Below are 26,395 nucleotides of genomic sequence, written 5' to 3' on the forward strand. Positions count from 1 at the left end.
ATTAAGTAATTAAATATTGTAATTAATAAAACTATCGATGATATTTAGGTTAGAATGACCTAAAAATATTTGATAAAATAATTTAATATATAAATTACAATTTTTAAAGTTTCAAATAAATTTTAAAACAATGGATGAGAGTCCAGTTATGAAGCGACCTAAACCAAGTGACAGTGAAGAAGAATTGTTTCGTATGCAAGAAGAATTTATAAGAAATAAGCGACAACCATCAGCCAAAGTGATTAATTTAAGAAAATCTGAAACATTTTTAAATACTAGTTCTGCTGTAGCTACTGACAGTCAAACAAATTCTAACAAAATAAGATCAAAATTTTCTGAATCAAAAAGATTAAGAAATCGTGACAGGGTATCTACTTCTCAAAGTAGCGGTGATGTTATAAATCCTGTGATTAAAGAAGAAGCTGGGAAAAATCTCAACTCTGGATTGAAGGATTTTGTTCATAATATGCAAATAGCACCTTCAACAATAATATTAGGAAATATCATTGAAAAGAAATACAATACATGCGACTATGAATTTGATAAAAAGGAATTTCTTTGTTCCAATAATGGTTTTCCTGAAGTCTTCGTGTCTAAACACATGGTAATTGCATATTTTTATTGTAATAACAAATATAATGGAAATACTTGAAAAATACATTCAAATGTTTAAATTTTGTTACTTTTTCAGAAAAATGATAAGACTGCAAGTTTATTTTTGCACGAAATTTCTCATAAAAGCATTGTTAGAAATGAAATAGAAAAATCTGAAAAGATTGAACCTTTATGTAATACAGATAGTAGTGTTATTGTAGAAGGATCATGGGCAAATGAAATACATAAAGAAAATTTGGAACGATTAAGCCAAATGAATCAAGAGGATATCCTTAAAGAAAAAAGTAAACTTGAGATGACTTTAAAGCCAGAATTAATACAATTTTTAAAAAATAGAAGGGAAAAGAAACAAATGGTAAATAAGGCTCCAGAAGACAATAAAATATCAAATGGCAAAGCTCAAGATCAAAATGAAAAATCTGTAAATGCAGAAAAGTTAGTTGCAGAAGTTCCTAACAAAGATCATGAAGATTTAGTCCAGAATAATGATGTTGTAGCAATGCAGATAGATGAATTAAAACAAGATATACCCGAACCTTCAAAAGAATTGATGCAACAAGCTAAAGAGAAGGGTTGGGTGCATATGGATTCTCTTGAGCCTGAAAAATTAAAATGGATGGAAAATATACCTGAAAAGAAAGATGAACCTGTTCCAGATGAACCATACAATGCTCGTTTTGACTTTAATGGTAAATATTCAAATGCTAATGTATATAAGAAAAAATCTATTATAGATATACAAATAAACTTTTTTTAATAGGTGTATTATTAGCATACAAGGACAACAGTGTACCTATTGAAAAAGGTCTCCATCATCATGGAGAAGAACCCGAACGTCCTGGTTATTCTTTACAAGAATTATTGCAACTGAGTCGCTCATCAGCACAACAGCAACGCTGTACAGCTCTTACAACATTAGCAAATATTATAGAAAAAAGTCGCAAGGGCTGGTATGATAAATCATTACAACCTGCACCATTGATTGCATTAAGTCAGAAAAATCTTTTATTACTATTAAGATTTTCTTTGGATGAAACCTCAGTAGCTGTGATCACAGCATCTTTACAAGCACTAAGAGCTTTCTTATATAGCGAAGCGGATGAAGTCTGTTTGGATAGACTATATGGTTTCCGAAATTATAAAGAACCTGTTTTAGCAACACCAAAAACTGATGTCGATGATATAAGCAATTTAAAAGATCATGAATTAGTGCAACTAGATGCACTTGCTGCTTTATTAAGAACTGATATACTATTAAGAATTAGGTACTTTTAATGATTCTATTTATGCAAATGCTATGAAAACTTTTGTTAAAAAGATAATTGAAATTATTTATAGCTACATTTTGAATGAAATACGACCACCGCCTGTTGCTGTAACTTGTGCATTAGAAATTCTAATTAGACTTGTAAGACATTCGCCCATTACTGTCTTAAAAATGATAAATTCTCCAAATCTATTGGAAACAATAATTGGGCATTTTATGCCTTTGTCTACAGATGCATTGGGTTCGTATATTTGTGTGATACTATATTATAATTTTCGAGATACTAGAGTGTGTGTGTGTGTGTGTGTGCGTGCGCGCGCGCGCGCGCGCGTGTGTATATATATATATATATATATATATATATATATCTTATGTTTATATAATATGTATAGACTAATGAATTAGTATATTTTTTATATTTATAGCAATGACAGATAATATAAATAATGTGTATGGTGTGCCAGTAGTGGCTGCAGTTAGATTCTGTCGTATCTTACTTTGTTATGGAGGAAAAGTTGTTGCTCAAAAATTAAATAGTCTTAAAATTATGCAACGCATCATATCATACGCCAGTTGTGATGCAGGGTAATTGTTTATTATAATTTAATATAAATAAAAATTTTGTATATAACATATATAAATCATAATTTTTTAATAGGAAGGGAAGTTTTAATCTTATCATCGAAAATTTACGTTTGTGGAGAACATTGTTATTGCATGAAGAAGCCATGGATAGTTTAACTGGAGCACAATTATTTCTTGTGTCACAGTTACAGCTTCTGTTGAGTAATCACGATATTCAAAGCGCATCTGAATTATCTTGTGAATATGCAGCAGCTTTAATTGCTGTTGCAAGTTGCTTGCCTTCGCTAAAAGCAAATATGAAGGTCTTACTGTCCAAATGGAATACACAGCTATTATCCTTAAACAATTTCACGGTATGTTAATTTGAAGTATAATATACTACAAATATATGAATAAATATTATATTATATATATATTTAATAACCATATATGTATATAAAATAATTGTAATTATATATTAAACGAAAAATATACTATACATAAAAATCTATTTTCGCAGTGGGGAAATACGAAACTTATCGCAGAAACGTTATTAGCAGTTAGTGATAGTAATGCGATTAAAACATTGAACATATCTCGATCGCAAGTATTTTCTAAACTTAGGTAAGTAGATGCTAAGCATTTTTAAAATTACATTATATTAATATTGTATTATAATAATTTTTAACGTTTTAATTTTTGCAGTTCTACTTCAAATTTGTTAAGTGATTGTTCTTTAGCTTTTGAGCGCGAGCCTTCCGCTTTGCCTCATCTGGGAGTATTAACCTATGAAGGGCAAGTGCAACATATTGTGTCTCATCAATCTTGTATGCCCTTTCTTGCAACAGCTTTAAATGTATTCATTGATCATTCTTTCATAGAAGAAATTCAGGCAGTACTTAGTCTTCCACAAGTCTATAGATATTTGGAAAGATTAGAAACAACAGATTGGTGTTTAGAGAGATCATGGTATACAAGATCTGAATTGTCTTTTTTAGTTGCTATAGTAAATGCAACCTCTTTTGTTAAGGATAAATTAGATAATAAGACAATGTACATTATTTGGAAAATTGCTATTAAACTCGTATCATCTTTACCTGCCGATTGTCCATCCGATGTAAAGAAGATGCTTAGAGTTTCACTAGCAAAGGAAAGATTAAATTTAGAAATAGTAACGAGTGAATTAGAGAAATTAAATCTGAATTCAAATATTGGAGATATTAAATTGAATTTAAGTTGTGATATATCTGGTTTATACGAACGGTATATAGAATTAGACGGTAAATGGGATCAAGCGGCAATGCCTAAAGATTGGCTTTATTTACCTATTGTACATATTTATACAAAATGTAGAAATAATAATGCATGTAACGATGATGATAAAGCTGTCATCTTAGCCGTATTGAGTTTAGAATTAGTACTACCAGATTTGGTTGAAAAATTGTCGCAAAGTTTGAGATTTAGTAGATTGGTACTTATATACCTGTGCGAGACGCTGTATTTAAGTAACGATGTTTCTGCTTTACTTACTAGAGCCGTGTCAACTTTATTAAAAGATAATTACAAGAAGCTTAATTTTACAATAGATTTGCCAGGACTTAATTCTTTTACCGATTTGTTTACTGCGATGTGTGAACATTTTTGTTCAACTTCCTATGGTGATTATGGTTTTTCAATGACCTTATTGGTACCAATTGCGCAAAGGCACGATGTACATTATAGAAAATTGTTATGGTCGGAACATGTAGGTTTGCTTCGATATGTTAGATTACCATTAGAACAGTTAGTTATTCCTTTAAAAGAATATCTTTATCCCCTTGAGGAAGATACATCTTTAATAGAAAGTTATATAACAGCGCTTGTTAGGGGAATTGTTAAACAATGCTACTGTCCTATTCCTTATATAATTGCATTACATCATTCTGCTATGTACTTGAAACAATCAAACAAATTAGCGGTACGAATGAGAACCCAATTAGAAAAAATACCTGATAAAGTTTTGGTTACTCTTTTGTTAAATTATCAACCACCTACATCTTAAAATTTAATTATGATTAATGTTATAATAAATTATTAATTTAAAGTCAGAAAATATATGTATAATTTGTGGAATATGTATATATGTTTAATATATATATGAAGTATGTATGTTTGTCAATATAATCTATAATTAACAGTATTAAATAAATGATTGAAGGATTAAATAATTTATTTCAGTCGGTTTTGAAATATACAGATGTCAGTATCATTAGACAAAAAACTAATTATGCGAATAAAGAATAGGAACAATCTGTGTTTACATTTACGCAAAGTATAGAGGCACTGTTTGGTCATTTTCGCAGATTGCCAAAATTTGCAATAAATCAGTGCTATAATTAGAAAAGTATAGTAATCAGAATTTAATATTTTATTAAGAATTTATGATTTATGATGTGTACTTGTATGGCCATGCAAATATGTGTGTATAATTATACACTAAGGTATACATACATACATATATGTATGGATATACATCATTTGTAAATTAGCATTTATAATTAAAGATTTCACATTCTTTTGTTTTTGATTACAAATATTTGAGTCAATATAATATTAACATAGTGATGCATCTAATATTGTGCGAAAATTTAAACAATGAAGCTTTAACATCACACAAATCAAAATTTATATAATTGAAACAAAAGTTACATGACAGTAACGAAACTACATAAACAATAAAGAATAACAACTGTAACAAAATTACACGTGTGTAAAAAAATATAATTTTTATAATTTTTCTCAATTTTACTCTGGAACGTATCAAGTTATTCAAATAAAAAAAAAAAGTTGTGAAGATCATGGAACACAATAGGTATAAGTATAATAATAGTGATGGTAATTATGCTGTAATATTAATTAAACGTGCCTTGTATAGCACAATAGTTATCATCATACTGCTTTAAGTAAGTTTCGTGTTTAAGCACATTGAATTGTATAACATTTTTTTTACAATAAAATATAGCAGACAAATGAAAGAAGTTAAGTGTTCTAAAACAATTCGCAATCAATTAACGATATAGCTCATAAATTATGTTAAACTTTCATTATATTCATAATAGTGTGGCAATATATTTTCGTTTGGTCTGCGCATTTTTTTATATGTTTTAAATTTAAATAATATTGAACAATGAATTTGTATTCGAACGGTTTAACATTTATAATTTTATTATTATAAATGTCAACATATTATATTCAAATAACCATTTTTTTCTTACGTATTAGTATACATATAATATCTATACTAGCAAGTATTTTAAATTATATTACTTGTATGTTTGTATAATATGTAGCATAATGGAAATCTTCAAATTTATTTACTTTTTGCAATTATTTTTTCAATAGACAGATTAAATATACATATACATACACTATTGGTCGCTAGGCATGGAGTGCTTAATTCTTGATACGTTATGTATATCGTAAAAATATTACGAGATTACGATTCGATAACAATTTAGACTGTCGATAGATCAAATATTTTCCCAATCGATTCCTTAACGATTACGATTCGTTAAAAAGATTGTAGTTCGTAATAATCATAGAGATATAAAAACAGAGTCTGTGAGCGAGCTGAGAAAATAATATAGCAATAGAAAGAGAACGCTATATAAAGATCTTTTCTGATTTGTATAACACGAGCTCATTCGTACAGTAAATATGTGAGTGTAAAGTAACACCGATCAACAAACAGCGTCGTGTGCATACTTAATTAGAGGACAGATATACAAAGCAGAAGTCTCTATGCAGCGTTCTCTTTCTATAGATATATCGCATCCACTTACACGGTAACATAATTCAGGTACTCAATCTTTGTATCTCTATGGTAATAACGCGTTAAATATAATTCTAAAATACATCGTTCCATATTTATGTTAAACAAAATACACTTATATTCGTAGCATTATCTCTATTTTCTATATCACTTTATAACAATCATTATATATACATGAATGTTCCTGATATACATATATGTACGTATATACAAACACGTCTCTCGATATAGAAAAATAGGAGAATGAAATTACATTTGGATTACGTTAATGAAACGGATCCACCGTTTGATAATTACATATCTAGTCGTTAAGGGACCAAAAGGAATCGTTATAATGTTTTTTTCCTCATTAGCAGATATTTACGTTTTCCTCCTTGAAAAATTTGATCGATACCATACAGAAAGATAGTTATTTTCCATTTTTCTTCCGCTGATCAATACCACGGAAATTGTCGAAAATGTTCACCTTATTTTATTATGTTCACACGTCGAGCTTCTTAACGTGCTAAAGTAGCCAAAAATTTGCTATTATACGATTCAAATCCTAAGCTGTGCTGTTCAAGTACCAAACAGAAACCCGCCACCTGTACTGTGAACTTTTTATTGGTCAAGCGATTTTAATGTTGTTTCGATCGGAAATGAGCCAATCACAATTGACAAGCGATAAGAAATAAATATCAGCCACTTTTTCTATGTGATGGCTTTCATGACATTAACACCCATCGATTGCTAGGATTCTATGCCAAGTTTTCTATATGTTTCCCTGTCTACCGTAACTAATCTGCCTTCCACGCTCGAACAGTCCAATTCGATACAGTGTAACCTGGCACCCCATTCACAGTGGCTCTGGTCGTCTTGGCGGTAGTATTTGATCTGCAGACAAGTAGTCAGGTAACCGGAACCCAAGACACGCATGGCTATTGGCAATTCTTCACGATGACCACGAGCACTCGCCGGTATACCCTTTGTGCTATGATAAGCACTGTAAGCACAGGCTGTTCCGTCCCGTGCACGTTCAATCGTTTCCACTTGTTTCCCTCCTATGCTCAGGGACCTATAAATTTCAAGATTATTATTTAGGTAAGTTTATGATTATTATTTAGAAAATTATGTCAAAAATTTAAATTACTTCTATATACAACTATTATAATTTATTAAAGTTAGTGGAATATGATAAAAATAAAACAAAAGATATTGAACATTATAACGTCCATTGTGATATTATTACAGGTGATCTACATACATCTCATGAAGCAGTGATGTGATCTAGTACAGGGAAACTAAGAATCGCAGTGGTGTAAGTCATTGTCAGTTTTTACAAAATAATGTTCTGCGTTTATTGTTATAGAAAATATCTTGTTATAATATGTAATAAAAAGATTAGATAGGTATTCTAAAATATTATTCATTTTAATATTTAGTAGGTAGAACAATTATATTCATAAAAATATGAATTTATATTAATATTCGCAGTTTAGTCATGATATTCAGATTTAATAGAGGCTTATGTTTTTTCTGTTTATAAGCTTACTATCAGCTTACAGGATTGTTGAAATAACAAGCCAGAACATCAAGAACGCAGTCGCAAGATCGCATAACTCAAATCAAATTCTCTAAAGTGATGGATGCCTTAAATCTCGGAGTCGTACTTGTCTCGAACTTATAGTACTTTGAAGAGCCTCAGGAGCGGAACGTTGTTGATAATGTAATACGTAGAATTTACATTAGGTTGTTATTATATGCACAAATTATTCGTTCCAGTTACGCTAGTTTGTAGCTGCATACGTAGTACCATAACTTTATTTTCTCCACTATCTCCATAAATAAATCTCGTTTGCATAGTAACGAAGTCTCATCTAATAATCACTTTAGAAATATTCATAAATTTGTTCGTTAACTCGTAACGATCACTTGATGCGTGTTATAACATACACCATTTGGATATTATCGTAAGCAAATAAGTAATTTACATTTCCACGTTATCCACTTGCTTTTTGTACTTCTCTTTTGTAATCTGCATTTTACATTTTAATTTTCTACGTCGTTAATCTTCTTCCTTTAAACGAACCTGTGTTTCCTAAATTGTAGGTAGCAGTGAATGAGTGAGAGGGGGACGCGGCGAGAAACGCTCGTTAGGTTCCACGGAAAAAGGAAAGCAAGCAAAAGGTTCTGGCTTCAAGGCTTTGACAAACAGGACAATTTGAAAGTCTACCGAAAGGTTAATCGAATCGGACGCTCTTTAGTTTCAATTGTATCCATGCATCGAAGCAAGTCTGATTCATTGATCGCAAATCGATAGACGCGATTCACGTCGATGGCAGGCGACGTTACAGAATCGTGCTTTAAATTCATTTGCATCTTCAGCCGGCTAGTATTGGAGTATATTCTGAATCTCGTTTCCGGTATCTATTGTGCACCATCTGGCACGTATCGCGGAGCCGCAATCATTTACAAAATAGTCGCGACATCTCGACATGTTGCAAATTGCTGAATTTTAACTTCGTCCTCATCCTTCCCTTCATATTCGTAACGATTCCCATTGTAGAAGACATATTGTAATGAAATAGAGTGGAATGTATTTTAATGGGTTCGTGATTTGGATAAACAGACGATTAAATGAATTGAGCGTAAGGAACGCAAATATCAGGATATAAAAGGAATAGATTGAGCAATAGCATCATTAAATGTAATTGAAACGATACTCCATTACATTCAATTGAGATATTTGTTGAAACATTCATCATTTTTGTTGTTTACCAAACGTATCGTTCTAGACTAACTAGAAGTTACTGAAAATAACTTCCTCCCAGTAAATATGAATATTTTTATAGCGGCGCTTCCGTTTTATGTTCCATCTATGAAATTACATCTCTTAAAATGACGCTCATATAAAACAAATATCGCCCCTATAGAGCTTCCAATATCGTCGATGAACTTTATTATTTTATGTATAAATTTACATTCGAGTCTTCGTGTATAATCTTCAATTTCAATACGTTTTATCCTTTCTAATCGATCGATAATCTTCGAAGCGTATCCGTTTATAAATGAATCGGTACAAACGTAAAGTTTCGACAGAGCTACAAATGAAAGGAGGAAGTTATTTCAAGCGTTTCGTTAAGCGCTCCTTTGCTAAATACGTAATCGGCTAGTAGAAAATGCATTTTTGCATTGGCGTATCGGATAAATTTTCGCTATTCGACGAAAACAATACGTGCGAGCGTTTCTATAAATAGTAAATTCATATAGTGCATGCTTTAAATATTAATACATTCCGCATAGTAACCGCGGTGTAACTTGGCTTCACTTCAAGCCTTGTCGTATATTTTTAGTGTTTTGCAGGAGCAAATGATCCCTACGCGTATCAATGTCGAGCATCATTCACGTGTTAGAAATGAGTTCTCGTGACGCAGTAGCATATACATATAATGTATAATTATTTGGTAATGCGAAGCCAACTAGCGTCAGAGATTTTGCTTTCTGTTTAAATCGTTCGAATTATAGTCCTTGATATAGCGTTCTATGAAGAAGGAAATTGGAACAGAAAATCGTTGTCCAACAAGCGTAATACTTTCTCTTACTTTCTTTTGCATATTTCAAAAAAAGAATATAAGGAAGAGGAAGGAAACGTATATTCATTTATTCGAGATACATAAAACGAGTCAATTTGTCGCTTGAACCAGTAATAATTTACTCCGAATAGTTTATGCTCATAGGGTTTACCAATTTCTTAAATAGACTATAACATATAACATTAATTTTAAAAATACTTTGTCGTATTTATATGAATTTTGTTTCATAAGCAAACACAAATCTGGTTATGAAGATTTAATCTTCTAGTTCAGAAAGACTTTCCCATTGGGAAATGACCCAGTTATACAATAGTTAAGTATAAAAGTTAAATATCGGTTTAATATTACGTTCATCATCATAATAGTTTGCTCTGTTTCAGTTGGAAATACAGAGACTCGAAAATTGCAAAAGTGATTCGAGCACGAAAAATCTTGGCAATCGAAATTATAGCAGTTGATTCTACAGGTTCATTGAGATGGCACACATTATAAAATACAAATGGTAATTAAATTGGATTAAATTATTTCTGCAAAAGGACAATCGCTGAATCGCTAGCTTATTAAGAGGATTTTACTTTCAGGTCAATGAGTTTACATATTGTTCAAACAAGTTTCATTGCGTTAAACATTGTTCGTGACTATCGGTACTTTATATGCTTCGCTATTTCGTATATTTTCTGCAATAACATTTGAGAAAAATTTTTATTTTTTTTATTTTTACTGTTAGAGTTTCTCTCTGCTTCTCTGAGCAATAGCATGGCTCGCGTTGTTCGCTGTTCCCTCGATTTATATTTGAAATACTATCGTCGAAACGCGCAGGAAATAGAATATAAAATATTTGTGAAGTCAAAACGCAAAATATTTTTTTCTATGATTTATAAATCTAAAACAAAACGCACCAAGTTTCAAATAAACCGCACCGTTACCGAAGTTATTAATACTACAATTATAGTTATTATAGAATTTAAGAGAAAAATTTTTCAAATTGTTCTCTGGCTTTTACCGCAACCGTGAAACGTTCATGATGAAATTTATATACGTTTTTAAATTATAAATCAAATGCATAATGTACTGAGTTTCAAATAATTAATTGCACTAAAAGAGAAACTCAGTTTTCCGATAATGTCTCCCTATCGTACTCGCTTTTCCATCGCAATTGTGCAATATTCCCCGTGTAGTTAACATTTTCATATTAGAAGCGAAAAATTATACGCGTGAAAATTTAAACCAGTGAGATCGTAACCAGGATTATTATGAAAATTACTATCAATTCCGAGGCAATGGGAATCGAGTCTTATTGCTTTGTGCCTTCGATCGCAATCACGCGATATTCAGCGAGTAAAATTTACATTTTCGTATTAGTGATTAAGGGTAGCGTACATAAAATCCTAAATAAATAAAACTGTAATGTAGATTACTGTTAAGATTATCGTTTGAATTACTATTACGAATTACTGTTATAAATTTAACCCTTATAAAACTAATGGTGCAATACATCTCATAAATGGAACTGCGTATCGCATTTAAAGGATCACGACTGACCTAGATTTTTTCAAACGTATAATAAATGCAACATCCAAGGTAAGTTCATTAGAAATAACACCCATACATAAATCAAAATTCGAATTTAAACAAGAAACTTACTCTCTTTTCTAGCTCGACTCCCATCGCTTCTGCACCTTCGATCGCAATCGTACAATATTCATCTTCAAACTTCGATAATGTTAGCGTTCCTTTTCACGTTGCGAGGAATTCAGCAATTGCTTGAGTCAATACGGTCGCCGTCAAGATGTTCAAAGTCGTGCTCCTTAAACATTAAACGACCCAGCGGACTGTCTAAGCCCGTGACGAAATCGTAAACTCGAAATTCGCATTCCCAGCACGTCGCTTCTCCATATTACTCGTAAAGAACCAAAGCACACATGCTCGCTGGTCGTAAACATAAAGAGCACGAAGAAATTTTTGGTGCAATGCATTCGGGTCGTCGTCGTCGTCGTCATAGTCGTTCTCGACGTTGATCAATCGCAATCGCGGAATCGTTTTAGCGAAATAACCAACGGATATATCGATACGAACGCTCGATGCAGATACCTTAAAAAGAAGCTTTTCGATGGCAAATTACGAATAATACCTAGAGGCGTATCCACGTTCGATCGATACGATTCTATCGCCGTTCGTGAAAAATGTAACGAGTCCTAGATCGTAAGCAGTGTGGAGACTTCTTTGTTCGTTCCTCTCCTCTCGATTCAACGTAGAACATCCAATTCTCCCGATTAATCCCCCTCGAGAGTTTTTTTGCTTGGAAACAACGGCCTATCATGACGAGCACTTCTTAATTTAGAAGAAGAAGAATCGCGCCTCTGCGAGATTTCTTTCATTGGATGTTCGCGGAGTATTACGAACGATTTTTGGTATTTTCGGGAGATTTTTGTGAGAATATTAGATTGCTGGGAAAATTCGTGGCGACAGATTAAGGAAGATTTAATTAGAATGAAACGCGAAGAGAGATTCCGCTAGAATTAGGGTTTTTGATACCAGTCTGTTCTTGTTCTTCTCGCCTTCTCGGGTAATCAGTTTCTTCGAATGATTTTTACAGACTACTGGAGTATTTCGTTTCTTGTTTACGTCCTTCGAACGAATCCTGTAGAGACTACAACAAAATAATAACAAGGCTATATACTATATTTAGCGAACGAGACGAGTCGCTGTATGTAGATAAAGTTAAATTGATTGTCGATCGATACGTAGATATTTTTCTTTGCCAAAGATTACGATATCGTAAGAGACTGTAGGGTCTTTTTAACAGCCACGAAACCTTGGTAACCACTGTGTTTTACTATCGACAGAGTTTCCCCGATTTCTCTTATCCTGGAGGAAAACCGAGGTGGTATGGCTCAAAGGAAATGACCAAGAACGATTGTTGGTGAAAGTTGGAAAAGGAACGCGTGGCACCGATAAGGGTGGAGATACGTTGGACTGATAGCAGGCAACGAGGTAAAAAATTCTCCGTTTCACTCGAGACATGCAACGGTAAGCCATTCTCTGCATTAAATACTAAAAGTAGATATTTCTGGTTGATTTTTAACGATGAAAGCCCCGTCCGTGATCGACTTGCGGCGATTCGAAAGCACGATTCGAGTGTTCTCGTACGCTAACTAATTCAGAGTTTCGCGTGCAAGCAAAATTTCCTCAAGACGAAATCGAACAAAATCTAGCCAGAGTCTCCACTTTAACGATCGTGATACCGTTCCGTTCGATCCTTAGACACGCAGTGGAGTTGGCCTGCTTTGCTCTCGGATGATCATCTGGTAGAGACTTCGCTTCCTTTTTGCCTCAGTGACAAGAGTTAAAAAAAACATCAACAACGAGAAGACAAGTTCCATCGCATTGAAAATAATCCCTCTGACAAACTCGCCAACAGCGGAAACGGCTTTTCTGCTTCTCTATTCAGGAAATTCTTTGTTCGTCGTACCTAGTTTTCTTTTTCGATACAGGCCAATTTTGTTCGGTTCGCAGAACGAAACACAGTGTTCATTTAACCCGCTTAAGTTCGTATTGTGCATTTGTAACCGACTTTGTAAGCGGAATTAGAAAGTTACGATATACATCGCGCGCCAGATAAGAACCTCCGAGGTGTAGGAGCGTTCGATTTAAAGTAGAACTATCTGGCTCTGTTAGCTTTCCATCCACGCGCGCGTTTCCCCCGGAAATCGACTCCGCCGAATAAAGTGCATGCATACGTATCAGGCGAGAGAAAGAGAAAGAGAGAGAGAAAGAGAGGAAGCGAATCCCAAAGCGACGACTTTGATAGATCACGTGCAATTTTCGGAAGAAATATATTTTCACTTCACCAGCGGAAAACATCTTGCTCGTAATTCGACGCGCTTTTCCGTTTCGATTGCACCACTAACATTCCGAATACGCCACCAAGATGAGACTTTAATTAATTCATCCAACTGTTTCGCGGTTATGAGGTTTACTAGTCGCGACCTAAATCGTTGGCACGCTATTACGTCGGTTGTATTGGATCTTCAGCAATTGACTCTGCTTTATGCTATTCGATTGTGGCAGTACTATACTGCAAGCTTATTGCTCGTGTAGAAAGCAATTAAATGGACACTGTTTCAGGTCGATTAAGTGGACAGAGACTGGAACATTCTGTCCGATATTGCATCAATTTAACACGATGTTACGTTGAAAATCTAACTTTCTATGTCGAGATTACCTGTCGCGTGTATTATACTTGTTGTTCGAAATTTATGTGATTCAAAGGGCTACGCGAAAAAGTAGGACAATAAGTTTCCCAACCCTGGAATGTCTCCCTTGGCATTATACCGCGGTTTATAAGCCACGTTTTCTCGTTCCGTTTTTATAGGCAGACGCAGTATTATTCAGCATACTCATTATACGTATATACGTTTCACCCAAGATTATTTTAATTATAGTTATCATCTATTAATCTTTTATAAAACTATTGTATATAAAGGAGCTCACGGAAGTACATTTGTCTAACATTTGTAAAAAATCTTTTACTAATAACATATTATCTCGTAACTTTTGCTTACATTTTCATATTGGTTCCAAACTTCACCAATGTGATCACGATGGTCGTATCTCGTTACAGAGCTAATAAAGTTTCCAATTGTTTTATGTAACACATACTCTATACGTGTAAAAGTTTCCTATGGTGGGCGTTGAAATATTTTCGTGATCCACCGTATATCAAAATCTTTATGTTACTATTTGTTACTATCTGTCGCGGAGAACGAATCTGTTTGCAAAATTATTGCCAGAAATAATAACCAAAGTCCCAACGTAGATTTCGTGCTTTTTTTTTTTCTTTTTTTTTTCCAGTTTTCAAACAGAGATAGAATCAGCAAAAACCGTACAGCTCTTTCAAATCAAATTGTAGCCGCGTTCGATAGTTCGTGGGATAATTGGCTGCATGTACTTAAATCGATCGGACAACACGAATCTCCGACAAAAAAGGTTCCCAATTAGCGAATTTAGCGGCGGCGTGCAAACCTGAGAGAGAGACAGAAATAAAGAGAGACGAGAGGAAAAGCCAATGGGCCGAAGCTTCCCTTTTAAAAGGCAATCCGTCTGTAAAACAAAAAGCCATTCGCAATCTTGTATTTTTAGTCTCTTTACTTTTTTCCTTTTTCCTCCTCGCCTCTTTCCTCTCTTCTTTTTCTTCGTTTACTCTCCTTTTCCTTGCTGTGTTCGCGAAATAAAGTAGGAACAGTCGGCATTGAAACAGGCGAGATGAAAGAGAGACCTTCGAAAAATAGGCACGTCTGTTCAAACGTGTGTACGTTCGGGTGGAAATTTGCGACAAAAGTTTCGATAGCAGCCCACCAAGGATATACGCTGTTAATCGAACTTCTAAGCAGTGCCGACAGTTGCACTTTCCGGAGGGATGCGATTTCCTAACAAAGACTCGCGAAAATCGCTGACTCACGTCGACGATAAATAGAGACGATCCCCTGTACAAATACTTGCAACGCCACACTCAGCGGTTCGCGTTAGGTAAACCGAGAATTTGACGAATGTATCTTATTTTATGTTTAAAGCAGAACACGATTTACATGACTTCAGGGTTAAATATAGTTACGAGTAATTATACTTGAGTAATCATGCCTGAACGTTTAATTATTACGCGATTTAAATATTAAAACGGCTAAAAAAAGAATTTACTCTGTTTCTCATGCGACCATACATATCGTGGTATTTGCGTGTAAATTAATCAGATGCATGCGAAATTTTCTATCTTTTAACACGTTCCACTGCCCCATGACTCATGTTATGGGTCAACGTAATTCCCAGTTATGATACATGTATATCGCTTTTCTAATGCACATTTTTGTTCTCCGACTATGAACGCGGTTAACACGTAATTATTTTTACGCAACTGCAAGAATTTAGTAGCGTGCGAATAAAACGCGAAGCTTGATAAAAATATATTTCGTTTAAAAAGAACATGAATATGCAAACGTGCTGCATTGTAATTTACGTCGTACGCGATACCAATTTGAAAATAGGAATGCACAGAATTACACGATAGAATGAATTATTCGCGTAAGAAGTTAACGAAACTCAGATGAAATTGGGATGAAGTTCGTATAAGATTTCTGTTTGACCCATTTGACGTTCCCTTTTCCTTCTGTTTTACATCGATTAACCGATGTCATGGACCACATGGAAGTAAGCTGTTGTTCTAGTTCTACCAGTCTATAGTACTTTTGAAAGTGGAATATTTTTTATTCCGTGACCCGGTTTCTTGCACCGTTGTATATCGCTGTCAGACTAGTGTGTCTTTACACTACCTCGCTACCAGATCTTTTTTCTATGCATCCACCTTATAAATACGTGATTCTCCTAAATTTCTTCGCTAGACACGTTTTATAGATTTAATCAACGTTCCAAACGCTTTCTACCTAGCGATCCATTTGCAGAGGAATTCCTAATTCTTTTAATCAGACGTTCCATTCGCCTTAAGAATATATCGTCGTATCGAAGAAGATCGATCAATCCTTGTAAAGAATCAATCGGTTTTCATTAATTTGTATAGCTATTGAATCTCAATTTGAACTTGGCATTTGTACGGACCCGAAAGATATAGTTATTAAGACCAACAATATTTTAATATCTTCGATGTTGTAACATAATGACGACGAATATTTTGAAAATTTAGGAAGAGACGAGAAAACGTACGTTCAGCTGCAGAACTAAAAATACAGACAATTTTGCTGATATAGGACTACGATTGGCTACGTCTCGAATCTTAAAATTGCTTCTCTGTAAAAAATATGAAATGTGACTTATCGTGCTCTTCCCTTACAATATTCGAATGTAATTTGCACATATAACGATGCTAACGAACGCATTAGAAAACGATTAACAAGTTAAGAATTAGAATTGAACGTGTATTGTGTATGTATTATATATATGTATGTTATATTATACTACGTAGTAGTGTTTCTCAGTTGGATGCAGACTTTGTGATCGTCTGACTTATCAGTCACGTTACTACTGATCTTCGTTCACGGCTTCGCTCGCTAGAAATAACATATTTATGTACAGCTGGTTTCACGCGAATATTATAATATTTATTTCGTCACGTTCCTTTTTTACGAAGCGGTGTGTACGTGACTTGTTCGACTTTGCCAAAGTTAACTCGAAACTTTCGATCGTTAAAACGTTATTAGTTAGTCATTCGTGAAATGATTTACTAAGCACACGTAGTACCACAAGTTCTTATACGCTGTTGCAAATAATTAGAGAAATACCTTTGTTCGATAAGTAGGCTGAAGAGAAAGTCGATGAGTAGCTACGAATTGCTAGCTCGATATCGTAAAAGTTTTAACTGCTTCTACAAGTTCAATGGTTAACAAATGCCTGTTTCGTTCCTCGCTTGTTTTTTTCAAACATTTCCAACGATTTAAGTCGTAGTACACATAATACGTTCATAAAAAGTTTTTATAAGTGTTCAGATACGTTCGTGAGCCACGGTACATAGTGCAGAATTTTACATTTTATGGCACATTGTCACACGATACTCTTGAATTGCTACCTACAGCAGTAATGGAATTTTTAATTAGTCAGATGTTTCTGCAGAAACCAAGGCAATGAATAAATCATTTTTATCAGAATCTTTCCAGTGTTCTTTAAATAATATACGTGTGAATTATCGCGTGGAGTAACCGTTCAGATTGTAAAATATAAGTTACGTGAACTTCTTCTGAGTATTTCATGAAGATGCCTGTTCCAAATTTCAAATCCTCTGAGCCATCGTGATAAAAAATGGGGATACAGAGGTATAAAATATCAACGAATCCTGAAAAATATTGAATATCTGACCTATACGGTAGAACTTAATTTATTCGAATTCTATTTATTCGAGCGCAATTTTAACGAGTGCGCGGTTAAATGAACTCTTGCTAGTTGAATCCACTTACTTTAATGCGAATTCTTATTATATGAATCCCAAGTATATAAGCTATTTTTAATGACTCATTTTTATAAATCGAATAACAAAACCTATCAGAGGATCACACATGTTTATACAATTACGTTAAACTAAAAGATGTAAAAGTGACAAATAACTTAGAATTCAATTTAATATGAACAAGATATATCCGATAATCCACGAAAATACATAAAATATTTAAGACAAAGTCTACTCCTTTTAATATTTAGTTGCTGGAACTTCCCATCCAGGTTCTATTTCCTTACTTGTCTTCGTAAAAATATGAAGCCGTAGTAACATATACAACACGTAAATCTACGGTCTATCTGTCAGCGTGCAAAGTTTTAACTAGACTACAACCAGCTGAATCTCATTTCTTGTCAGTCATTCCCAATAGATGGACACGCAAAATTTCCATTCCTATGATATTAGCCAGCGAATGCAAAAATAAATTAGGCGCTGTAACGTCGCATAAATAAAAGAAGAAAAAAAGAAAAGAAGAGAGAGGAAAGAGAGAAAATGAAGTTAGTGGAGAAAATTTTCAATCCGAGATATTAATTGGAGCAAGGAAAAGTTGGGGCAAAATTATTTTCAGAGCAGCTCTTTCAAGCGGTAAATTTAAACTTATCCGACGTGGAAAGTGGCCTCCTCGCATAGGTGATGAAAAATAGTTGGAACAGACGCCTGTACAGATAACGTCTCGCTCTTTCTCGAGGATTTTGTAAATAAGCTTTTTCCCCAACGAACGTGTATATTCCTTTTTCCATCGTTCGCGCAACCAGTGCAGTGCCTTTGCAGCGGCCGCTGCTCAATGTTTATTGACGCGAGTCACGAGCATTCAAAGTTATCGAGGATCCAATCGAGCTTTTGCCAGAAACGAAAACTTTCGATAAGTTTGTACATGTACATAAAGATTAAAGTCCTCGGCCGTGGCAAAACGTAACGCAGGTGATCAACTTTCAAAGGTCGAGTGTTATTGGGAATATTGAACCTGCCAGACAGGAGAGAAGAAGATACAGTCGCGCCGACTCGATGTAACTGTTCGTACCGATATATCGACGGATTTCCCAGGCATTTTATCGTCTCGTAGAATAGCTCTCAGCGTTCCTACAAACGAAAGATTCTACACGAAAAATTCCAATGTTGGTGGATGTAAATTTTGGAATTTTCGAAAGTTTCTCGCTGGTGGAAACGTAAATGACGCGGATGATATGGCTTTTTCGTATTTTCGCGTGGTACACATCGTATTTATTCCTAAGCACGGTGTACAAATTACTCATTTTTTTTCGATGTTTTTCGTATCTCAATGTCTTTATTTCTTGTATCGTTCTTTATTTTTCGTCGTATCGTATTCGATATAATAATTCGTTTCGCAGTTGACAGATTGGAAGGATTAAGGAGAGAATTATCATAAATGGTTTATTTTCCTCTTTATACTGAATTCAAATATCGATCAAACCTTTTTTATTTATATAACGAATATCCAACTACGAGATCAAAGCTAATAATTACGATGATAATGTAAGTGAAATAAGACACTACAATTTCATATTCCGAATCTCGAATAGTATTCTTCGTATTTTTATTTCTTCCGTCAAGTTTCGAAACTCGGTAGCAAAGGAATGCAGTACGCATATAATAATTAGAGTGCTCGTTAATTAATCTAACCCACGTAAAGTCTACCGCTATATTGCGTGATTCGGATTAATCAAGTATACGATCCTTAAGACAATGAAAATTCTACGCGAATTTTGAAGACAACGAAATTGAAATGTAGATCGTATTCACGGAATAAATATCCGTTTGCCCTTTATCCGAGTGATGCACATTTCTGTCAAATTTGCAAATAACATATTCATGAAGAAAATGAGATATTTTTCTCTTACACAAGCCACAAAAATAATGGATGAGAATGGATTATAAATGTTTGCTATCGAATGACAAAACGGACGATATACCCTGAAACAAAGAACAGAACATTTTTACAAATACTAGGAAACATTGGAGGGCAAGACAGGAAATCCCAATTTCGCATTGATCGTCGGACAATTTGCAGTATAATTTGCTGGATAGAATGTACTCGTTTAAAACTTTGCATCGAACATTTGTATGTCGCTATTAATATTTTCTTTAAAAATATTACATTCGAGAATAGCAGTAAATAAACGTATACATTCAAAGCTATGTCGTTAATGGCAAGAGGAACATAATAAATTTATATAGAGGCTCAAGGAAATATTTTATATATCAATATGTAGAATTAATGTGTGCATTATTGTGCATACTAGTACGTACGTATACTGTAAACATATGTTTAATAAAAAGAATTAGCGTACGCTATGAATAGGTATCTTAAACATATAATAATTGAGGCTTATTAACGTAATTGATAATTGACCGTTTAAATATTTTCGTGATCCAACTCTATGAAACATATATTTGCGTTAAATATCTCGTAGCTTCTACATCCGTTTTTAAACTTGTCTCAGACTTTACCAATATAATTATGATAGTCTGTCCTCATTATCGTGCTAATCAAATTTCAAAATGTTTCATATAACACGCATAGTATACTCGTCAGAGATTTCTACAAATATTTGGATATCGTTAATAATAACAAGAACATAACGAATTCACTAAAAATTCTATCAATTATTATTCATATTACGATGGAGACTCGATTATGTTCCGTATTATCCGGGCTGCTTCGAACCACCTTACTTACTATAACTTACTTATTATAACTTAGTTACTGTACCTTCATTCTTCTCGATATTTTAACACGAAGAGTACGAAAGTGTAAAATAATCAGATATTGCGAAAGCAGTTAATCAAACTTTCAAGCTATTAAATAACGAATCGAGCCTAATTGCATGTAGAATATTACAAAATTTCAAATGTTTTCTATGATTTTGTTATAGGATTTATAAACATTAATAGAATTCTTGCGTATTATCCGAGGCAGACCCGGCCCACGTTACGTCAACTAAACGAGGTTCTACTGTATAATTATGCGATAAATAACGGAATTTCTGATTCCTAAATAACACGCGAGTTTACAATCGACCAACAACGAATGGAGTGATTTCGTGCACAAAAAGAATGACAGTTGCATTTTCTGAAGGACTCGATTTCCTGGTACCGCGTTCATTTCCTCACCGTCTAATTGGCCATGGTTGTTTAAATATTATCCACGCGAAACCCGTGCTCGTTCACTAGCATCAGCAACACTCTGCATATCGTAATTGCCAAGTAATTTTAGCTGCTATTCGTGTTACGAGCGACGGTTCATTTTCCAACCCTGTGCGAGCCGGAGACCGGGCGCCGCAATATAACGCCAGTCGATATTTCAACCGGTCGTGTATGATTACTTTCGTCTTTTGACGTGTCTATTTCGTAACGAAAATGTATCGTTACGAAAGCACGATACATGCAGGCTCGATCGAAATTATTTATCATCAGTCCGCCTGCCAGACGAACCAATGAAATTTTCATCGATTCTACCCCCGTCCTACAACAAACTTCGAAACTTTGCGAAGTACACGCCTACATACATGTGTAAATGGTTTTCAGGGAAATTTCGAAACAGTGACTCCATAATTTTCGAATTTCTACAAAATTTTTTAATATAACGCTATTTCTCTAATCCTACTTTCAAGATATTTCCTCGATGCGCCTGAACAAACTGCGATACACAGTTTGATATTCGAATAACATCTTCGTGGTAGCTTTAATAAATGCATTTCTTTAGTAGACCTCGGAAGAAGTGTTTTCTTTCGAATTTAGGTAAACTTTTTAGTCCATTGATCGTCCTTCCATCGTAGTTGCGAGATCCTTTTTCCTAGATGATTTAAGGAAAATAAACGTGCAATGCACAGTTTGAAACTTGAATATAGCGTTGATAACAATTTTAAGAGATGCGCCGTTTAAAAAAACTTCCAAAAAGATGTAATAATTTATACGATTTTCTTCTTATTGTTGGGTGGGTTTTAGGTCGTTTAATAACGTCGTTTCATGTCTTTTTACGGCATTCGTACTTTCACAGCTCTCGCCAGTGAAAATCTCGTTAAATATCCAGCGAACCGTATGTCAAATATCAGAGTCCAATTGCTTCAGTAGCATTAACCGTACCGAAGATCGTAATCGATTTGTAACTTTTACAGTTCAAGGCGATTACTGCGATATGTACACGTATCGTTTCAGTAAGTATATAGTGGTAACACCTGTTTTACTCTCACCACATTTCTGACACAGCTGCACCTATATACTTACATCAAAGTGCAACGTTCTGTATTCCTTTTTTTTTTATATTGCCAGGCATGGTAATCCCAATTTGTCCTTAGACTCTAATTCGATACTTTTCGTCGTAGCCTATTTTTGTATTGCGCTGCTCTCCATGAATAAGAACGTTCGACACTGGCCCTAAACATTTATTTTGCAAGCATTTTCAGTTACGAACGTTCTTCGGGTAGACACTCGACCGTCGACAGACCTGGGCGTCGGGAGAACTTAATTCGTTACTTCTTGACATGTTTCCTACCCCTTCGGGTACATGTATCTCCTACAATCCTTCTTAAATCTTTCGTTTGTTTTTCAGGTTTTCACCTTTTATCAAATCCTGACTCTTCGTTTTCGTTTCAACGAAGTAATATCATTTAGTCCTTGTTCTTGCATATATACTTAGATATCAAAAAATACGAATATATTAGATGTCCTTGGATAACATATATATCATGCATTGGATTGTAACATAGGTTTGTTCTGTTTTTATGTTTACTATATACAAACAAAAAATATGGAACGAACGTACATCGCAAGCTTAATAAAAATGAATTGTTCAACAGATTAAATAATACAGATGCATGCAAGGGAAATAAAGTTTTTAAGATTTTAAAACGAAGAGTTAAATATTTTTAAAAAATTATAAAATAAAAAACTGAAAAGAATGACTAATAGTTGGCGAATTACTCCTGGAATAGATGAAGATAAAAACGAGCATTTATCTCAAAGCATATCTCTTTCCCGATTCTTCTTGTAAAAGATCTTTTATATCTTTCACAAATGTTATGTTTCACGTCGTCCTCTACTATTCGGGCAAGAAATCTACTCTCTCCGTTCGGAAAAAGAATTATAAGAAGCATTTTACAATCACGTTTATAAAACTGATGTTCTTTTCAGGCAAACTATCAGGGGGTTAAATCATCCCGACAAAGTGATCCGGAGATATCGAACGTCGAACAGCGGGGAACGAGGCTTTCATATCCAGACGTTTGTCATCGGGCTCGGTTATTTCCTGTATCATGGCCAACAAAAGATTATTAGTATGCTGTGCACAGTGACGCCTCATGGTCCTTAATCCTCGATAGAAACCCATCCGTCAATTAAAAGTTATCGTTGATCGACGATCCTCCTGATCCAGTTAAGCCGTGAAGAGTGTCGTTTAAAAACTCTCCGGTTGTAATTATTCAGAACGGTATCCACAGAAGCGATTCTTCCTCTTCTTTTCTCATTCTTCCGTCGACGAGGTCCTGAGAATCGCTAAATGGAGATTGATCTTTCCTAATGTCGTTTTTCTGCGCTCTTAAAATCGCTCGTCGCGACTATAAAGCATATAACGTTTTATAAGGTCAGAAGGATCGTATTTTATAATTCTCACTCTTGCGTTAAAGTATCCCGGCTGGTCCAGCGAAGGAAACACGGTCAATCCTCGAGGGCTCGAGCGAAAATGTATGATCCTTGTCGAACACTAATTTTACAAATCCGTTTCACTGCTGCCATGCAATTCTTAACATATTTAGAAGTTGATTAACGAAGAAGTTCCTTATAAATCTACACGATCTTTTCTCATCTTTAACGTATATACTTTGGTTGGTGTACGTCATTGGCTGGAGAAATTTTATTGAAAGGAGAATATCGTTCACCATCGCAACAATGCCGTGTCTTATAATGGAATTAGGAACAATAAAAACCAATACGAAGAGAGATTATTTCGTCCAGAAATAGAAAACATATGATAGGATGTTCTATTTTTAAAAGCTAGCAGAATTTATATTATACCATTATTATATCGTAACATCTTAAAGCATATAGAAATGTGAACACGATTATAAGAAGTGTTCCAATAAATGTTACTTTCGTTTAAGAAACGCGTAATTCTGAAGACACGTGTAATTAAAGTATCGTAAGTGTGTATGAAACATTAAGGACGATTATGAAGAGGCATATTATAGGAAAAACATGAACAACGATAGTATAGTACTGCATCGATATCGTGTTGTTTGAAAGATATGTGCGTACGGTGTTATTGTGTATATACATTGAAATGTACACATCTATCGAGAACTACGCGCATTCACAAGCATTTGTAATAACGCTCGCAGGTTGGGCGGGTTCGATCCCTCAGAAAGGACGTGCATATATCATTTTTACTACTTTCAGCCTATAATTCACGTTCTCCGACGCATGTCGAAAATAGGTGTAATCTTTTTCTGCGAACCGTTTCGCGCGTTAAGTTTATCGGATGGACGTAAAAGTTCAGTATTGATACGCTTGTTCTCTTAAAAGCAATGGTACACGAAAAGGGAATTTCTTTGATGATCGATGTATCATAAACGAGCATTTTATCCAGTAGGTATCGTAAATGAGAGATCTGAAACTGTTAGCCAAGTATAAACTGGAAATTATAACGGCCGATGAAAATCGAGTTACGATTATAGTAGAAAGTCAGTAAACGGTATAATGTTTTAGTACGAAGGGTAATAATGGTATTTAATTTACGATTAATAAGTGATTTAAATATTAATAGAAGCAATTAAAATAATAATTTATATGAAAAGGCTGAGGTTACAAGGAATACGTAAGATGAAAATATGCAACGCTGAACGTTTTAAAAAATGAAAACTACAATCTATGATCGCACAATGAAATCAATATTTAGCGACAGGTAAGAATAACGCTCATCTATCAAGCACTAGGTATCAGAAATTTATCTGACCACGAATTTACGCGGTAAAATTAATATCTCGATCGCACCGGATAATACCAAAGTAAGATAACAATGACTGGCTGTCGAATTTCTAATATCTTTAAGAAACTATAAATCCCTGGGCTATGTTTCAGATATCCTTATTGTTGCAATTGCAACGATGAAATTACCACCGGATAGAAGGACCGTGTTATAAAACAGAGCCGCGGGATCAGATAAAAAGGAAACAGTGGTACACGGACATGCGAAAATAATAAACGGTGATCAAGCACGAGAACGTGAAGAAATGATTGCTCTTAAAGAAAAAAGTGAAGATTAATTGAAGTAATATAATTGCTATCGTTACATTCACTGTACCCACTCTAATAGTTGCGGAGGTTTGAAGCTGATGTCCAACCGATACGTGGCTTCGCAGCTTAGTTTCACTGTCTTCAGCTGCCGAAATCTCGCCGATGTCTCCATTTTACAATAAACTGGACCTGCGGCCGGTTCGCGCCTTAGGGACAAGGTCACTCGAAAATGTCCATCAGCACCCATCTATCACCATAATTTAACTTTGGAGGAAAGATAAAAAGATACAATGCAACGTCTTTTGGACGATCGATGTTTAAATATATGTCCGTTTAAATCATGCGATGACTGTGCGCGTAGTACAATTGAAAAAAAAGAAGTAGGATATTTTCTGAAAATTTGAAAAGCAGAACTCTTGTAAAATTGGCGTACTTCGAAAGAACGCCGCAACAGGACAAACGAACGGTGCAACGTGCACGGTGGGCGTCGCGACGCTTACTGAACCGCAGCGTCGTAGACGTAACGCGATTCCGGCACGCGACGACGGCTTTGACTTTTCTGTTTTGTCTTTCAATCCCCGCACAGTGATCGCGTTCCCCTTTCCGATAATGAAGAGATTACTGCAACCAGGGTTAGCGTGTTTAACACGGTTCCTATATATATGTATAGTATTCGCATTGAAACCAATAATAGCGTTGAAGAAATGGTAAAATGTATAATTAATTTCGGTAGCGGTTGTAAACGAACTTTTACGCTTTGACCAACAATAACTGATACTGATATATTTTTACTTATGCTTTTTTTGTAATTAATGCGAATTGTTTATCTTTGTATTAATATAAATAAGATGAAAAAATATTATTTTAGAAAAATTAAAATATTTAAAAAATGGATAAATGTCATAAGTCGGATAGTTATGGTAGTATGTATATATGATTATGCTAAAAATATTAACAAATATACTTACGAATCAGACACTACATAAGATAATAAAATAGCTTAAAAAATAATAGGATATAAGTTGAATTACCATACAGTAAATGGGTATAACTGCAAAATTGTGTCTTCATCGAATGATCTTAAAGCCATGGGATCTATCTTCAACTATTATAAGTTTCTCATAATCAATCCTATTTTTGAAGTTACAGAACCTTAAATTAGTTAAATGTTTCCAAAATGGAGAATGCCTACCTTGAAATCAAAGATCATGTTGGCTCTCCTCAAAACATAAAAGATTTATGAAGAACGATCTTCAACACTATAAATTGAAAGACTCGAGCTGCAAGATTTAACAATACCAGGGTAGTTGAAATCCAGTCTC

The 26,395-nt window shown here is 34.3% G+C and overlaps 2 protein-coding genes and 1 long non-coding RNA gene across 3 annotated transcripts; 2 read left to right on the forward strand and 1 right to left on the reverse strand.

Moving 5' to 3' along the window:
• Positions 1 to 5,188, forward strand: LOC132913919 (RNA polymerase II-associated protein 1). Its single transcript, XM_060972579.1, has 8 exons — positions 1 to 604; positions 692 to 1,304; positions 1,376 to 1,880; positions 1,954 to 2,123; positions 2,308 to 2,467; positions 2,541 to 2,820; positions 2,967 to 3,070; positions 3,152 to 5,188. The coding sequence occupies exons 1-8, from the start codon at positions 131 to 133 to the stop codon at positions 4,485 to 4,487; spliced, it is 3,642 nt and encodes a 1,213-aa protein (XP_060828562.1). The 5' UTR covers positions 1 to 130; the 3' UTR covers positions 4,488 to 5,188.
• On the reverse strand, positions 4,638 to 25,583 carry LOC132914363 (CB1 cannabinoid receptor-interacting protein 1-like). Its single transcript, XM_060973428.1, has 2 exons — positions 25,145 to 25,583; positions 4,638 to 7,311 (listed from the first exon to the last, which is right to left on the reverse strand). Exons 1-2 carry the CDS (start codon positions 25,318 to 25,320, stop codon positions 6,987 to 6,989), a joined length of 501 nt encoding a protein of 166 aa, XP_060829411.1. The 5' UTR covers positions 25,321 to 25,583; the 3' UTR covers positions 4,638 to 6,986.
• Positions 7,197 to 8,060, forward strand: LOC132914436 (uncharacterized). Its single transcript, XR_009659590.1, has 3 exons — positions 7,197 to 7,337; positions 7,488 to 7,554; positions 7,795 to 8,060. It is a non-coding gene; the product is annotated as an uncharacterized LOC132914436 (long non-coding RNA).
• Positions 25,584 to 26,395: the final 812 nt, after the last annotated feature.

The sequence above is a fragment of the Bombus pascuorum genome, chromosome 1 (genome assembly GCF_905332965.1).
Source record: "Bombus pascuorum chromosome 1, iyBomPasc1.1, whole genome shotgun sequence".
NCBI lineage: Eukaryota > Metazoa > Arthropoda > Insecta > Hymenoptera > Apidae > Bombus > Bombus pascuorum.

Coding starts and splice junctions, on each gene's coding strand:
- LOC132914363 (XM_060973428.1), bottom strand. CDS start 25,320: ATGGGTGCTGATGGACATTTTCGAGTGACCTTGTCCCTAAGGCGCGAA. Junction 7,312..25,144: donor AAACCTCCGCAACTATTAGA/GTGGGTACAGTG, acceptor TGAAATTTATAG/GTCCCTGAGCATAGGAGGGA.
- LOC132913919 (XM_060972579.1), top strand. CDS start 131: ATGGATGAGAGTCCAGTTATGAAGCGACCTAAACCAAGTGACAGTGAA. Junction 605..691: donor TCTTCGTGTCTAAACACATG/GTAATTGCATAT, acceptor TTACTTTTTCAG/AAAAATGATAAGACTGCAAG. Junction 2,124..2,307: donor TTTGTCTACAGATGCATTGG/GTTCGTATATTT, acceptor TTATATTTATAG/CAATGACAGATAATATAAAT.